The sequence below is a fragment of the Phoenix dactylifera genome, chromosome 12 (assembly GCF_051530095.1).
Source record: "Phoenix dactylifera cultivar Ajwa chromosome 12, Ajwa_hap1_PhDact_Kaust_v1.1, whole genome shotgun sequence".
NCBI classification, from domain to species: Eukaryota; Viridiplantae; Streptophyta; class Magnoliopsida; order Arecales; family Arecaceae; genus Phoenix; species Phoenix dactylifera.
Genome location: NC_143201.1, coordinates 30,399,961 through 30,415,196, shown reverse-complemented (window position 1 = coordinate 30,415,196; position 15,236 = coordinate 30,399,961). Strand labels below are relative to the sequence as shown.

Genomic DNA, 15,236 nt, shown 5'->3' with positions numbered 1-15,236 from the left:
AAACATAATACTACGTAAGATATCTATTAACTTAGAAATGCTACAATGGTTCTAACGACAGGTCTCTGTCTTCGTGCAGGAGTCTGCTGAAAGTGGGCAATCAGACGTCGAGTTTAGCTTTTTCTCGTGTTCCCCAGGCTTAGAATCCCTTGAATGCGTTTATTATTTATTACTGTTTTAAGCTAATTCTGGCTCTAAGCGCGTTAGTTCATACAATTTAGGTTTTGCCACAAGCTTACGACTCTTATTTAACCAAAAATAGCAGATGTTTTGTCTGTTTAATTGTTTGAGCAACAAACAGGAATGTTGCAAAATTTGGTTGTGAGATTTAGATTCAGTGTTTTTGCTACCGGTTGGAAGAAATAAATATCAAGCAGGAATTTTATGGGCATCGCCAATTCCTGCCACTAAAAAATACAGCATGTCTCAATATTAAGTTTGTTCAAACATAGAGCTGGGAAAGGAGGCATATAAGTAACAAATACAGTCATTTCCTATACATCTCTATCAGCTTTTCGACTGCTTCCACCCATAACCCAACAGCCCAAACCCTCGAGGAGAAATCAAATTGCCTTCAAAGGAAGACATTGTTGGACATCTCCTCCTTGTCATTTTCTCTATTAAAAAGGAATAGGAAAACTAGACAAGGACGCTACCTAGTGCGTTTGGTAAAGTCTTTTAAGGTTGGTACCGAGAACCTGGCTTGAAATTTCTACCCTCACCCAGATTTCAACCAGGACTTCTTCCATCCTAGTTCTCAAAAACGAGAACTAGACCTCTTCCTACAACAGGGTTCAAACCTTCCAAGAAAGCAATCTCTACAAGGAATAAGCAGCATGGTACAATTGCAAATTATTCCATTACAAAATTATGATATACAGACCGCCAATTACAGAAAGCATGAAACCAGCAAAAACATAGCTTAGGAACATCAGCATGATCCCCTCAACGAGGTGCCAATATATATATATATATATAAAATGAAAATCAAAAGCAAACTTTGTAGGCCCGGTCAAGGACCTCAGTTCAGTGGTGTGCCAGCCAAGCTGGCTGTCGCAATGACAAGGATGTTATTTGACAGAAAAATCAAGTAACTCAGGAGCAGAGTCATAAGTTTGACACGGAATTCAACTGTTTTGGCAACAATTCGGAGTTACCAGGTGCACCTTCATGAACCCATGCAGAGATCAGATGATGTGCAATGGCAAAGGGTCCCGGAATAAACATTGGAGCCAGCTCCCCGCTTTCCACATTGAAGTCTGACGAGAAGTTCTGACCTTTCTCGACGCCCTTACACATTCGGTTGACCTTGAAGGCAGCTGTCCTCTGTGCTTTCTCATATTCAGCAAAGGTCAGTGCCTTCTTGACATCTTCTCTGCTGTGCCATGTAGCATCTATACAAACATCAGGAACAATATTGTCAAAAACAAGAATTAACTGCATCTATTTGGGGTCAATATGTATGACTTTGGTGGGGAGGAACAGGAGGCTCTTTCAATAGACATGCAAGTCACTGGAGCAGATGATATATCAACTTCATGGTGGGCAGCTAGGTCATTGGTGCAAGTGCTAAAAAATTTCAGAAACTTAACCATGTATTAATTGAAGAGTCTTGTCCTTTGTTAGTTGTTGAGCTCACTTTGGAGAGCTCTTTGGTTATAAGTGATTTCATTTCCTCAATGAATTGGACTGGACTTCATCCAATCCCCCTTTGCTCAAGAAAACTGTATGACTTTGATAACAGACATCAGAGTAAAATTTACAAGATTACATGTCATAACAAGCTTGCAACATATGAAGAAAAGGGCAAAGCAAAATCTACAAGCACGCGTTGTTGTATGTTCTAGTAGTTCAATCAAAATTTTGCTTACCCCGTACAACTAACTATGCACACGTACGAACACATCCAAGCTCATTAACAACAACAAAAATTTTCAAGTTATGCATGAAATTTTACTATTACACACACAAAATAAATTAAGCCTGTCCCAGACTGGTGATGTTTCAAAGCTACTGGTTCTCAAGATTCACCAACAATGGCTAATTACATTAACTTTAGAGAGTACATCAGTAAAAAAAAACTTATTATATCTATTTGAAACTGGTTTTTGAGTTTTTAGTTTAGCCTCTTCTTTCAAAACTACTTCATGTAAATGCTCTTGCTTTCTGACCTGAGCTTGGGATCCTCAACAACAGTGCTAATTTAAGGTTGGAAGAGAATATAATTGCAGCCTTATCCCCTCATATGTGCAACATGGTGAAGAATGGACCATACGATGCTTAAAAAAAAAAGCTAGTTGTAGCAGTAGAAAAACTTCAATATTATGCCCAATTATTTTAACAGCACATTGGATGGGTATTGAGTTATAAATAGATAAAGTTCTATTGTTGTCTGGCAAAGAAACAAGCGCAAATATTTGATGCACATAATTTTTTGCAATTATTTTGATTATTTCCTTTTCTGCCACTTTTCTCTAAGAGTCTTCAACTTCGATTTCTAACTCATATAGGGAGCTAAACTTCACTATAGTAGGTCCTGCCCTAACCTTGAACGTTGGATACCACACCAAACAGTTAGGTGATCTTTTTATCTACTTTATCATCGAGACAAATCACTTATAGAAGCCTTCCTGACATACAAGTTATAGAGACCTTAAGTCAGTCTATTATTTTATCAAGTTTTATCAGACAAAGGCCCGCTTGATTGGTCAGTTCAGAACATCTTCTTTACAGATCAATAATTAGTAGTGAGAGAAACGGCAGAATGGACATATTTCAAGCGCAGTGGAATGCATACCAGAATAATTACATCAATCACATGTTACACTAAATCAGATTCATAATCATTACTCTGTTTGAACAAGACTTGCATTAATGGGTTGACTGTTTCCCAGCCATGTTGGCACAGACTGATGCAAGGGGCACATTCTTTGAGAGATTGTAATTCCTGGAAGAGTACATGATCTCCCATTTTAATCAAAAAAGAAAAAGATGTGTTTTATCCATATAATCTGGTCCTTCACAAATTATTAAAATTCATTTATTTTAGCCAATTTATCCACTCTCTAGAATAACATAAACACTCTCAATCCAGCAGATTCGCTTGTGTAAATGCCTAAAAATGTGTAGCACAATTTCATCTGATTCAAGATTAGAGTCACAATCATTACAGAGATGGAGCAACATATGAGATCAGAAAGAAAAAGAACTTTCGAAGCACGAAAGAAGCTTACAATTATAAGATGCAAGAAGCATTTATTCTCAAATGATGAGATTTGGTAATCAAATACGGTTACTTCATTTTGTTCAGATGTCAATTCAAAGCAAACTTGGATTTTCTCAAAATTAGAGGAAGGCCCTCCTGATACATGACATGCTAACTACTTCCAGTTTACTAAGACAACTTTGCCTGAAATCAAAAATACCTTCTAATTCTGCTTTGTCGACATGAATTTCAAATGATTTTGCATACGCAAAGAATCCCACCATCAACTGACATGGCATACTGTTTGGCCCCACTGAAAAAATCAAATAAACAGTCAATGCTTGCCATAAATCTTTCTGCTTTCTCAAGAAGTTAATTTTAGTGGATGTAAACTTAAAGAAAGAGACGAAAAGCAATTGTATTTCCTGAGTTGTATTTATAGTCCAAGTCATCTTTTAATGGGTAATTTGGGTTAATTTGGTGTGTATAAATGGTAGATGTTCCTGTTGACAAATTCAAGTGCTTATCCAACCCGTGTTTTTTTTTTTTTGATCTTCTGATAGGTGTTAAAGAAATGAGATATTTCGATCAGCTGAAAGGCATTGCAGGTGGGAATGGTTAGTCTGCATATGATCTTCTTGGGTGCAACATTAACAAGAAACAAGGAAAAAAGACAGCAACAATGAAGTGAAAAGGATAAACTTAGTAGTCCAAGCAGCCAGCAAGTTTTGCAATTTTGCACATCTACAAAGTCCAATCTGTAAAAGAGTGCATCCAATATATCTTATTTTTAGGTCAGCAGTTGGGTTGAAGGTTCTTTTAAAAGTTCATGGTCCTTATGGACAGAGAGAGACAGAGATGGAGGACCGGATGCAGTCTTCTAATGCAAATCTTCGCAGATAGCCATGAGCAGAATGTCTCTATTTCTGAAGAAAATCAATTGGTATTGACCATTGTGAAAGCTTCCAGTGATTAAAGTTATGTCCTCATGGTATTGGTGATTTGTAATGCCTTTGCAAAGCTGCAAGATGGTTGTTCAAGACAGCTAAAAAATTCTTGTTAACATACAACTTATGTTTAGTTTGATTAAATGGAATGTCAACAAAATTTGATTCTGTACTTTAAGATTCATTAAGTCGAGAACTGACTTCTGACTTCACACGACAAGTTACCACTGGCAAGCCTATGAAAAGATATTCTACAGGCTGCTGCACATCAAATTGGCAGCAGAGCTTCAGGTTAGCCACAGTTCATGTGATGGTAGTTGACCCAGTTCATTTGGCATGTATGAACTAAGTTATGGAGATAACTCGAGAACTGACACTGGGTTGCTTATTGAAAAGAATTCCCAGTAATCAGGTGTCGATAACTATAGAGAATATATCAAATGCAACAACAAGTATTGTCATCTCAGACTAGTCCATTAAGTAAAATATGCCACATGATAACCTTTCTTTATTGAATTAGAATTTCTGCAAGATTGTTAACCTTTATTTAAGATAGTGTGTTTCACACATCTACAATATTGCTTGGAAAAATCTTCAGGCAATCTCTTAGAGCAGTCCGTTTATTTGATTCTTTGGAAATAAGCTCTTTTGAGAAAGCAAAATATTGGAGGATTGATCATACATGCATGCCTGCAATAAAATGTGCAAAGAGAAATTTGGAACATAAGAAGATACCAGGCCATGGTTGAGAACTATGATAAACAACCTCGCCCACTTCAATACCAGTCTCTTCCCAGGTTTCTCTTCTCACTGCCTCCTCCAAACTTTCCCCTGGCTAAGAATAGGTAAACAGTTATGATCAATATAAACTGTATTTGAGTTGATTACAGACCTTAGCTTCCTTCTTTATCCCATAATTCTTGTCCGTGTCATGCAGCTCTAGCTAGTCTAGGCCTACCTGATTTACTTGTCAGAACCGTACTTGACATCGATCAGGAAGAACCACTGGTTAGATTGTTAATCAAAACTAATGTGGTCTTTCTTGGATAAAATACAGGTACAATTGCAGGAGATTAATGCAGGAATCCAACTTGAATATTGTACAATATATCAAGAGCAAATAGAAAAGATTACCAAATTATTTTTGAGGAACTTTCATAAAAACAATTGATTTCCATAGATATAGGAAACTTAAGTTTTTAAAATACACCACAAGCAGTTGGACAATATACAGTGCCAAGTTTTGATAATTTCAAGGGATCTGCTTGTCATTGTGGCGAATGTCTTAATGCGTGCCGGTGCCACATAAAGATTAAACCTATTAGACAATATGCAATAACATTAACCCTTATTAAAAATGACAGCTCAATCTCATAAAATCCAACGAGCAGATCCTGTACCTCTATAAAACCAGCAAGGCAACTCCACATACGGGGTACAAATCTTGACTGGCGGCTCAAAAGAGCTCGATCATTTTCTTTGTCAATGACCAGCATAATGACAACCTGTTCAAAATCATTTGCCATAGGGATAAGGTTAAGCCTTTTAGCAGCTCCACAATTAACTTTGCATAAGACTTACAATGAGTTTATGGGCATTCAAATAAGTAAATTCTTTTCCTTTGGATTTTTCACCAAATGATGTTAGCGGTCATGGTTACACACTAATATACAATTATAATAGGCAATAATGTTAGGGAGGGAGGTATAGAGCAAGAGAGAAATGAAACGGGATCACAATCATACAGGATCAACTCGAGGATAAATTCTCTTCTTGCAGGATTCATTCGTGCATTGCTTCCGCCTCCCCGCCTCAATGGGAACTGTGCTGGCTCCACAGTGCCCACAAAAACGGGACACATTGTGCCACTCTAATAGTGCCCGAGCCTGACCAAAGGCATAAGGAGTGCGACGTCAAAACTTATAATTGTGATATAAAACAATTTACATGCAAAAAAAAATATTTAGGCTGAATGAGCTTCAATTCCTTTTTTAGCAGACATCAGGAAGAAAAATTCAGTAATTCCAATCGGCCATCAGATTGGAAGTGCACAAAACGTGAATAGCTCTCTACACACAATTTTATGAGCATAGTTCTCGATGACGAGATTTTGCCTAAAGACTCAATTTTATAGGTAACAAAGACTTCTATACCAGGAAAAAGCCAGAGACACATAACCGTTTGTCTCTGATTCTCCCTACTCTGGTGTCACCATGATATCAGTAGGTTTTTTTTTTTCTTTGAATTTTTTAAGTAACAATCAAGGATTTATGACAGCTCTGGTTATAGAATGTCAAATAAAGAGTCTGGATTGGTCGATTATAATCAACTCTAAATAGAGTTTATGGTGCACTGAGAAGAAATATTACGATCCGTTCTTTAGTAAATGGACTCAAAAAACCAACAGAGAATGAAGAGGATGAGAACTGCATACGTGACCCGCAATCGCCAATTCCCCCATGCAATCAGTGTCTGCCCAATCAGTAGCAACCATCAAAGTCCTCAGCTCCACAAAGCACAAGCCATCATCACCCCCACCGCCCAATCCAACACCGGAAGAAGACGAAGAGACGTCGATAGCCCAATATACTGTGTCGGCGTCCTCCTCGGACCCCGACCCCAGATAAACGAAGTCGTCCACCGACGAATCCTTAAATTTGGAAGGGGCAACCCATCCAAGATGCCACCTTGGCGGGGTGTCCGACGCGGGCTCCAAGGATCGAGCCAACGGCCGGCCCTTTCTGAAGGCCAAGACCTTGAAACCAGGCGAGGAACCCCCATCGGCGCCGGCGGCGAGGAGGGACTTGAGGGTTTCGAGAGCAGAGCCGGGGGACTTGGAGCGCAGCGGGTTGCCGGCGAAGGCGTGGGTTCGGAGGTGGACGGACATGGCCGCTGAAATCCTTGGTCCTCGGGTTACGGTTTTGGGAAGCGGGCTTCTCAGTCTCAAGATTAGCGTTTGGGGAGGAGGGAGGAACATCGCTCAGCGGCCATGCCTTTCTTTATGGTTTCCTCGAGAAGGAGAAGAAGAGGCGGGGTGGGCGGAGGTGGGCGATCCAAATTTGCGACGTGCTAGCTTCCTGGTTCGGCCGGGTGACGTGTAGGGGTGAATCCGATGGCGACACGTGGAACATGAAGAGGGGATGAGGGATGGGCACGCTCGTTCTGTCTGATATATCGGTCGGAGTTTTCTTAATCAGCGCGCCCGCGGTTACCTTATTTTCCACAGGTTTTACGTGGGCCTCGCTCCCTCCACGTCGGAGATGGATGCAGCTCAAAAGCTGTGCATCTATCGCTGCTTCCTCTTTTCCTGTCTTGAAGACTTAGAGATATATTAAAAAATTAGCTACCATCTACAGAAAAGAAATGCTCAATATGCTTCCATATAGAAATTATTAGAGGCACAGAATATGTTCTTAAAAGTATTTTTTAAATTTCTTAGTTTTATATAAATATTCAAAATTTACAATAAAAATTAGTTCTGCAGCCTAGGAAAATAAAAGAACCTGCGAATAAACAAGCAGCAGTTGATAGAAAGGTTGCAGAGCTGGGTACAATGATAAAGCTTCCGCCTGCAGATTCCTGATATGTTGGCATTACCGTCCGGACCTTGAGAAGGCATCACAGATTCGTGAGAGTTTCCCTGTTATCATAAATTATCAAAAATCTTCCAGAAAATTATGAAGCTCAGGTTGTACAAGGACCACACTTAGAGGATTGTTGGTTCCTTACATAGTTGGGGACTTGGAGCTCCCTTCTGTTTGTTCAAGGCTATCTAAGGTAGCCCATGAAGACCTTCAAGATATGAATCTTTATTACATTGACCGAGTCTGAAAGTAAATAGAAGTCCCTGATTTGAAGTAGCTGTCAGAAAAGAGTGGTTACTGATTATTGTTGTTTTGTTGATGTCTACATGTACCCCTAATGTAGCAACTAGCGAGATCAATGGCATTGGGTTCAATAAAAGTGTATATCAACTACAAGCCCTAATAGAATAAGGCATTCACTCCTCTTGTTCCTCTAGCTATTCATTCACAAGCTGAACTCATGTATCATCAAGGTTATACGACTTTTAGTGCCCGGGGACGCTGGATTCGACCAATCACCTGAGACATTTTGACCTGATCTATTTTATAAATGGTCAGATATGTTCTGCTCATAATTTTTTTATCATCTTAGTTGCAAGCTGTGGTTTACTCTTCATGCTTGAACCTGAAAAAGCATCATCACGCACTGGTTACGGGCGTTTGATTCTCCTTCATGAGGATCTACATATAAGACTTGAATATACAGTGTAATAAGATGTCTGTTTTCTTACAATCGTTGAGAGCATAATTGCATTAGATATTTTCCAGTCTCTTTTAAATCAACATGAACTCGAAGGTTTCTTATTGTGCTTTGGTCTTTTGTAGTTCCCTCTCAGAATTCACTTAAACATGACCAAGTGGAACTTGGTCACTCTTACCATTAACTATAATCCTGTTACCAGGGAGCTGAATCTGTGGTTATTAAGGCACATATTCCGTGTGCTCTTGTGCTTGCATCTGCCAAATTTACTTGAATGTACTTGCATCCAACCTTTCGGTGAAGTTGGAATCGGAATAGCTCAAATGCCATGCTCTGGTACATTAAAATCATAAGAGTCATGATATGTGAGTCAGAAAGGAAAAATTCCTGCCGTGACTTCCATGCATGTTCAGAAGTAATTGATTGTTCCTGTATGACTTGTCTTTTTACCTCTAGGTTGCTCCACTAGATCAGTGCTTGTGCTTGTGTGTATGAGCCTGCGTCTCCATGTTCATTCAATCATGCATATGGGCACTTTCAAATTGAACTTCTTGAACACTGCCATGTCATTATAGCCCATCAATGTGCAGATGCTGTAAGCAATGTGTGTTGGTCAATGACTTGTTATTTGCAATCTGTTATATGCAAGATTTCATCTCTTATGTAACATATAATTTTTTTTTTATCGAAGAATGTGATTTATGTTTAAGCTCTTGTAACAATTAATTAATTAACACATGTTATCTTCTTGCATTCATACTCCGCTTGATAATGGCAGCTCAAAATCGTAGCGGTAATACACTTCACATGGCTCAATCAGTTTTCATGCAATTTTAAGTTGTGCTTCATCTTGATAAGTCTTCTAAGAACATGACCCCTTCCAAAGTTGTTCATTTGCCAAAATTGCTGATTCTAATAACATGTCTGTTGCTGTATTTCAAGTTCCATATTTGTGTCGGCTCTTCTTAATGTACTGGAGTCCTCCATGTCTTCAAGTGAGCTAATATAAACTTGCTAACTAGAAACATGCGTTATGGAGATGACTTGTTCTACTGTTCTATGCATTCGATCCCTTCAATTGTTCTAAGCTCTGGGAGTTGGTCAATTACCATGAAAACCTCCCACCAAAATCCAAGAATGAATCTAGGGTTTGGGCCATCTGTTCTCTATGGATGTCAACATATCTACATATTTCCTGGATTTAGGCACATCATTCAGTTTGGTTAAGAGCATTACTTTGTAACCATGTAATTTGCTTCATGTCTGAAAGAAACCAGGACTCGACAATTTTCTATCCAACATCTGATGCGATCATATAACTTGTGAAAGACAACTTTTACCTTCCAACCATCAAAATTAACGTGCATCATGCACACCTAACAGAACAACAAAATGCAGAATATAGCAATATTTACCCATAACTTATGGCAAAAAAAAAAATCCTCTATACTTTCTCATGACTCAGAACTGTGTGATATAATGTCTGCATGGAGAGTTGTGTCACTTGTGTGCTAACATACAGATGGCCACCAAACTTCATGCTGAGCCAAAGTATCAATAGGTTGCCAACACAGCAAAAAATATTTGATTGAAGAAAAAAAAAACTTTGACGGCCAAGCCCTAATCAAGTTTCTGCTTTGCTTTAAGAGGTGCGGGAAAAGAGTGGAATATCATCAATCCAATCTGCATAGATGCAGCTAAGTTTCTTGGACAAATTTGGAAAAACACTCTTCTTCTGCTGAGCTTGATGCATACAAGTAGACTCTGTCTTAATCAGCGGGGCATCGTTTGTCGAATTAGAGGCAGGTTTTGATGGAGCTGCTCCAATTTTTCCACCATCCAACTCCACATGGCCTCCAGATTTCTTTAGCTCTGTGTAGATAGAACAGCATACTAAGTTATGTGACACAGCAAACATCTCAATTTTTTTTAAAAAACTGAATAACGCAGGTCTACAACACAAAGCCAACAATAAACAGTAAGCAAAAAATAGTTTTCTATTTTGTGTTTCTTCTATTGTCACTTCAATTGGACCTAGAGGAAGCATGCCATGAGACTAGAATCTCATAAGGAATAACAATTCTCTGGTGTGTTGTCTTGTTTGACATAAGAAAGCTTGATCCTTCCATGTTATGTATAAGTTTTCTTAGAGATGGATAGCATTGTGTGTTGCAAACGACTTTCTGTAAAAGCATTGAGAAGCAAATCATCAGCAGCAGAAAGGGTGTAAACTTTGTGCATGTAAAGATTCTCAAAGGCGTTTGAAAAATCAACCATTCATCCAATATGATAACTGTGCACTGCTGGCAAGGACAAGTTGTGGCATTCAGTTAAGGAGAGGAGGTAAGTGGTAGTAGTAGTGTAAAGATCAAGAGTGGTGATTGATCATCTATCAAACAGATTGTATTCCGTGTATATTGATAAAATTGACTGGGGACTCCAGCTCAAATAATAACCCTATGGTTACCCTCCAGCATAACACTCAAAATCCATCCTTCCCTCCATATGCATGATATCCTGAAGCTGACACAGAAAAGCTTATCTGCAAGCCCCTATATCTTGCTTCAGGCTCTAAAATTACAGAACAGACATTTCTACAAGATCTCAGTGGGTCTGAGGATTACAGAACTAATGGCTGAATATAAAAGCAACAGATCAGCATCAGAATGGTATAGCAGTGACTAGTAAACGTAAATCTATCTTCATCATGTAAAAAAAAAAATCTCGTAACAAGATTTCCAAAGCCAAGACTGTTAAAAGAAATAACAAATTAAAAAAGAGAAAACCAAACTTAATTTTAAGTCTACATGAAATATGACTCATAAAACAAAGAAAAGAACTCATTGTCATGAATAAGATACTTGCCATGAATGACCAAAATATGTTGCAAACTCGTTGTGAAACAAATGGCATAGAAAACTAGGTGAATACCCAGTAAAATGGTGACAGCAAGAGAGGTATATTCTGTGATGTATAAAGACTTGAGGGGGTGTTTAGAAAACCAGCTATCCACATCCAAATGGATGGCAAACAAAAGTCGATACCGACAATCTAGATGAAGATGTTTGGAGTAATAAATATTGTTGAGGTCGTCGGCCACCTTTCAAAGTATTCCATATATGGATATGGTGAGAGGCTCCAACTCAACAGCCATAATGACCATTCCCTCTAATAAAACACTTAATTTGCAATTACCCTCCAGCTATGCGACATCTTATGAATAGAATGACCATGCATTTTTGCACAACTCCAAAATCTTGACTAGGTCTTCAAATTTGCTGCTCAAGTGGACAATGAGGATTATAATGTTAACCGTACTCCAATGTTTAAGCTTTTGAGCTAGCACTTGTATTTCAAGTTTGAAGAACCAATTTTCACTTTTACACCAAGTAATTATTCCATTAACGTATCGCATTGCAAGTTCTCCAGAAATCTTGAAGGCATGCTTACGTATAAGAAAAATTTTATCAGTGGCACAATATCGAGCAAGAGATTATCATCAGAGTAATTTAGCATTGACTAGCATATAAATTGAGAAATAAGCAATTATCAAAAATATATAATTCAGGGTTAACAAAGGTGACTTCAGAAGAAAGTGGTACTTGCAGAATAAGAACTGAAATTCAATAACATAAGCATAGAAATAACATCACAATAAAGGAAAGAAAGGCAGAATTGAGTTAAAATTGAAGATAAAAGATGACTGCAGACAGTCAGGATGCAGATAACTCACAAAGGAAAACATGAGTTAGATGATTATTATGTCTAAAACTAAGTAACTAGTGAAGATTACCTGCACGGCTATGAGTGTAGATGCATCTCTCGCCAAAGGAGCAATGGCCTGTGGTCTCCCACTTGTAACAGATCTTCATCTTTGGCTTCTGATTAGATCCATTGCAGTCCCCTACAGAGCTAAATCCCCCAGTACTATCAGAATTATGCAATCCACTTCCATTACCCCCTTGTTCGAGCCCTGCCACAGACCCCACGACCATCCCTGAGCTCTCTCGTTCCACATGGAGATAAGTGCAGCGATCGCCATAAGGGCAGACCTCTCCATTGTAGAACTTCCTGCAGATCTTATTCCTATGCATTCTCTGTCTGTCGCTGCCATTCACCCGTTCCACAGCAACAAGTTCCTGCCAATTGGGTGGCGGCTGGCGGAGCTCTTCGATCCCATGCGCGAAGTTGCAGTTGCCACCCCACGGGCAAGACCGTGCTTTGAATTTTTGGCAGAGCCTGGTCTTGAAGAAGACACAGTTTGTTCCTCTGGTTGGAGGGTTTGGAGGAGGGTTTGTCTGAGCGTTTGGGGGAGAGGATATCACCGCCAGTGGATTCAGAGGGATACCATCTGAATTTCTTGGTCTCTTGAAAGGGGGAGCCTCAAATTCTGCCTGGTCTGCAGGGTTCTGCGGCCACAGCGTGATCACATGGTCGCTGATAGCAGCAGCGAAAAGAGGAGGAGGATGAGGGATGAAGCTAGCTGAGGCTTGATCCGGGGGAGTGCCCATTGAAACTAACGCTGAAATATACCAATTTTCAATGATTCGCTTCGAAATTTCTAGGAAAGTTCCTTTGGACGCTGATATGGATTGAGAAACTGTAATCCAAGCAAAAGCAAAGAATGAAGATTGAAACTTTGAGCATAGAATAGCGGAGAACAAATTCTGCTGCTATCAAAATATCCAGATGGAGATTTAAAAAGAAAACTGAAATAAAAGAATTGAGAAAAAGATCACTTCTAAAATGCCTATGAGAAATCTAAATCATTGGTACTGCCATGAATTGCAAATCTGTAATCCAGGGAAAACCCAAGAATCAAGATCGACGGAAACAACCTCTGCTACCACGGAAAAATCCAAATGCTTATTCGAATAAAAAATAGCAAAAAGAAATGATGCATCGATGCTCTCTTACACTAACCCCAGCATGAAATCTCAGATCAAGATCGATTTTTTGAAGGGAGAAACCTTGTGCTCCATACCAACAACAAGTCCTCCCCCAATAGATTGATACACTCGAGAAAGAAAAGTTGTTTATCAACATAAAACCCTAATCCCTGACGATAAATGCTGGGCACAATTAGGTTTTCCAAAAGAAAATCAGCATTAAATACTTTGAGCATAAAATAAGAAGGAAGAACGTCTGCTCCCATGGGCCAAAATTCTAGACGGTTTAATTGGAAACCCCAAAAAAAAGAAGGCCAAAAATAAAATCTCCATGATTCTCTTACCCTAATTGCGGCCAAAAAAAAAATCTCAACGTCGGAAAAGAATATAGAAAGAGAGACTCTGTGTTGGATTCGTAAAACGAATTAGATTTCCAAAAAAACAATGGAATTAGATTTCCGAAATTAGAAGCTAATTTCATTCGGAAAATTCATGCGATCGTGGGAACGGGAGGAGGAAGAGCCGTCCGGAGTTCCTTCTCGGAGTCCCTAAACCCCAACGGTCGCCTCTAAAACCCTAACGAGCTGCAAAAATATAAATAAAAAATCGTGGGACACTCGAACCGTCTGACCCGACGATTGACGTCAACTGCCAGTTGTATTATCCGGAGCTTCTCCCTTTCCTGGGAGTCGTCTTTTGGGTATTATTCCTGGTGTTTATTTTCCGTTAGTGGGAAAGGAAATACGTGCCATACGGCGGCCACCGGGTACGGGCAGCAAGAACGTTTCACCCATTGACCGGCTGAACTGAGCGTCACATGCGGGCCCCGAGGATTTATAGGTCACATATGGATTTGGGTCCCGTTAAGCTCGGGTGTCCTCTTAAAGAGGCCTGTTTGGATAGGGCCCAGCAATGCGGGGACAGTGTTTGGTTCGCGCATCCCGTACGGAGTTCCTGTCAGGAGTCAGGAAGGTCCAAACGACGCGGGCCGAACGATGTCGGGCCACCGAAGGCCCATCACCCCAACCCTCACCTCTCTCCTGCCGCCGCCGCGTCACCAGCTGCCGGCGACTTTTTTTCTCTCTTTTCTATCTCGGCGGCCACTAGAGACCCATCTCAGCAGCCGCAGCCTGCCTTCGCCGGAGCACAAAGTTCACTCATTCATTCATATCCAAAGACTTGTCGGATTATTGAACTAAACCAAAGGAATTTTCGCTCCTTCCCTATGGTGAGTTGTTCGCCACCGTAAAATCTTGCACTTAGGCTCCCTTGGCCGGCAAAAAAATATTATATTAAAATATCTTTTTCTAAAAGGCTGATGTTTTGAAAAAAAAATAGTGTTTGCATATTCCATTGATTATAAAAAAGTACCATATTTCCTAGTGGCTTATATTTGATTGGATTTTTTTAGAAAAAATATATAAAATAGTTGTTATGCCTGCAATAAAGAGAAAGATCTTATCTTATTCTATCTAAAAATTAAAGTATATTTTTAAAAATAAAATTATCTAAGTTTTAGACAATAAAAATAGGAGTTTTCTATATTCATATATTTTTTTATAAAATATAAATTTTTTTGAAAATTCTACCTAAATACGAGTACCTACCTATTTTTCATCGGGCCAAACTAATCCCTAATTGTGGCGGTGGGGAAGTGGGGAAAGTACTGGTCGTTGGTTATTTAGCAAGAATGCATCAGGCCAGGAACGGTTTGAATCCGGGTCTGCTGCCTGACCCACTTCCACTTGCACCCCATCCCAAAAATTAATTGTCCACCATGGAGAGGCTGAAAACCAGACATTTTCTTCAACTCTCATGCTGCTTGCTTGCAGGTCTCACGTACGAGTTTATCCTATTTTCTTCCATGCAGCAAAACAAAGTCTGAGAAGCGTCCTTGTGTCGGGGATTTTA

At 39.5% G+C, this 15,236-nt stretch overlaps 2 protein-coding genes across 3 annotated transcripts; both read right to left on the bottom strand.

The window, feature by feature from the left end:
• Window positions 1-837: 837 nt before the first annotated feature.
• LOC103703798 (nudix hydrolase 19, chloroplastic) lies at window positions 838-7,452 on the bottom strand. Its single transcript, XM_008786791.6, has 6 exons — window positions 6,587-7,452; window positions 5,898-6,038; window positions 5,553-5,657; window positions 4,888-4,987; window positions 3,426-3,518; window positions 838-1,394 (listed from the first exon to the last, which is right to left on the bottom strand). The coding sequence occupies exons 1-6, from the start codon at window positions 7,127-7,129 to the stop codon at window positions 1,108-1,110; spliced, it is 1,269 nt and encodes a 422-aa protein (XP_008785013.3). The 5' UTR covers window positions 7,130-7,452; the 3' UTR covers window positions 838-1,107.
• A 2,409-nt stretch (window positions 7,453-9,861) lies between these two features.
• LOC103703808 (zinc finger CCCH domain-containing protein 39-like) lies at window positions 9,862-13,892 on the bottom strand. Of its 2 annotated transcripts, XM_008786822.6 has the most exons (3): window positions 13,670-13,892; window positions 12,230-13,036; window positions 9,862-10,308 (listed from the first exon to the last, which is right to left on the bottom strand). In XM_008786822.6, the coding sequence occupies exons 2-3, from the start codon at window positions 12,945-12,947 to the stop codon at window positions 10,079-10,081; spliced, it is 948 nt and encodes a 315-aa protein (XP_008785044.3). In that variant the 5' UTR covers window positions 12,948-13,036; window positions 13,670-13,892; the 3' UTR covers window positions 9,862-10,078. The 2 variants fall into 2 exon arrangements, with proteins under 2 accessions (XP_008785044.3, XP_008785025.3); XM_008786803.6 differs by lacking the exon at window positions 13,670-13,892 and having other exon boundaries at window positions 12,230-13,109.
• Window positions 13,893-15,236: the final 1,344 nt, after the last annotated feature.

Coding starts and splice junctions, on each gene's coding strand:
- LOC103703798 (XM_008786791.6), bottom strand. CDS start 7,129: ATGTTCCTCCCTCCTCCCCAAACGCTAATCTTGAGACTGAGAAGCCCG. Junction 6,039..6,586: donor AATTGGCGATTGCGGGTCAC/GTATGCAGTTCT, acceptor GCCTTTGGTCAG/GCTCGGGCACTATTAGAGTG. Junction 3,519..4,887: donor TAGTTCTCAACCATGGCCTG/GTATCTTCTTAT, acceptor TGATTTTTTCAG/TGGGGCCAAACAGTATGCCA.
- LOC103703808 (XM_008786822.6), bottom strand. CDS start 12,947: ATGGGCACTCCCCCGGATCAAGCCTCAGCTAGCTTCATCCCTCATCCT. Junction 10,309..12,229: donor CTACACTCATAGCCGTGCAG/GTAATCTTCACT, acceptor CTATCTACACAG/AGCTAAAGAAATCTGGAGGC.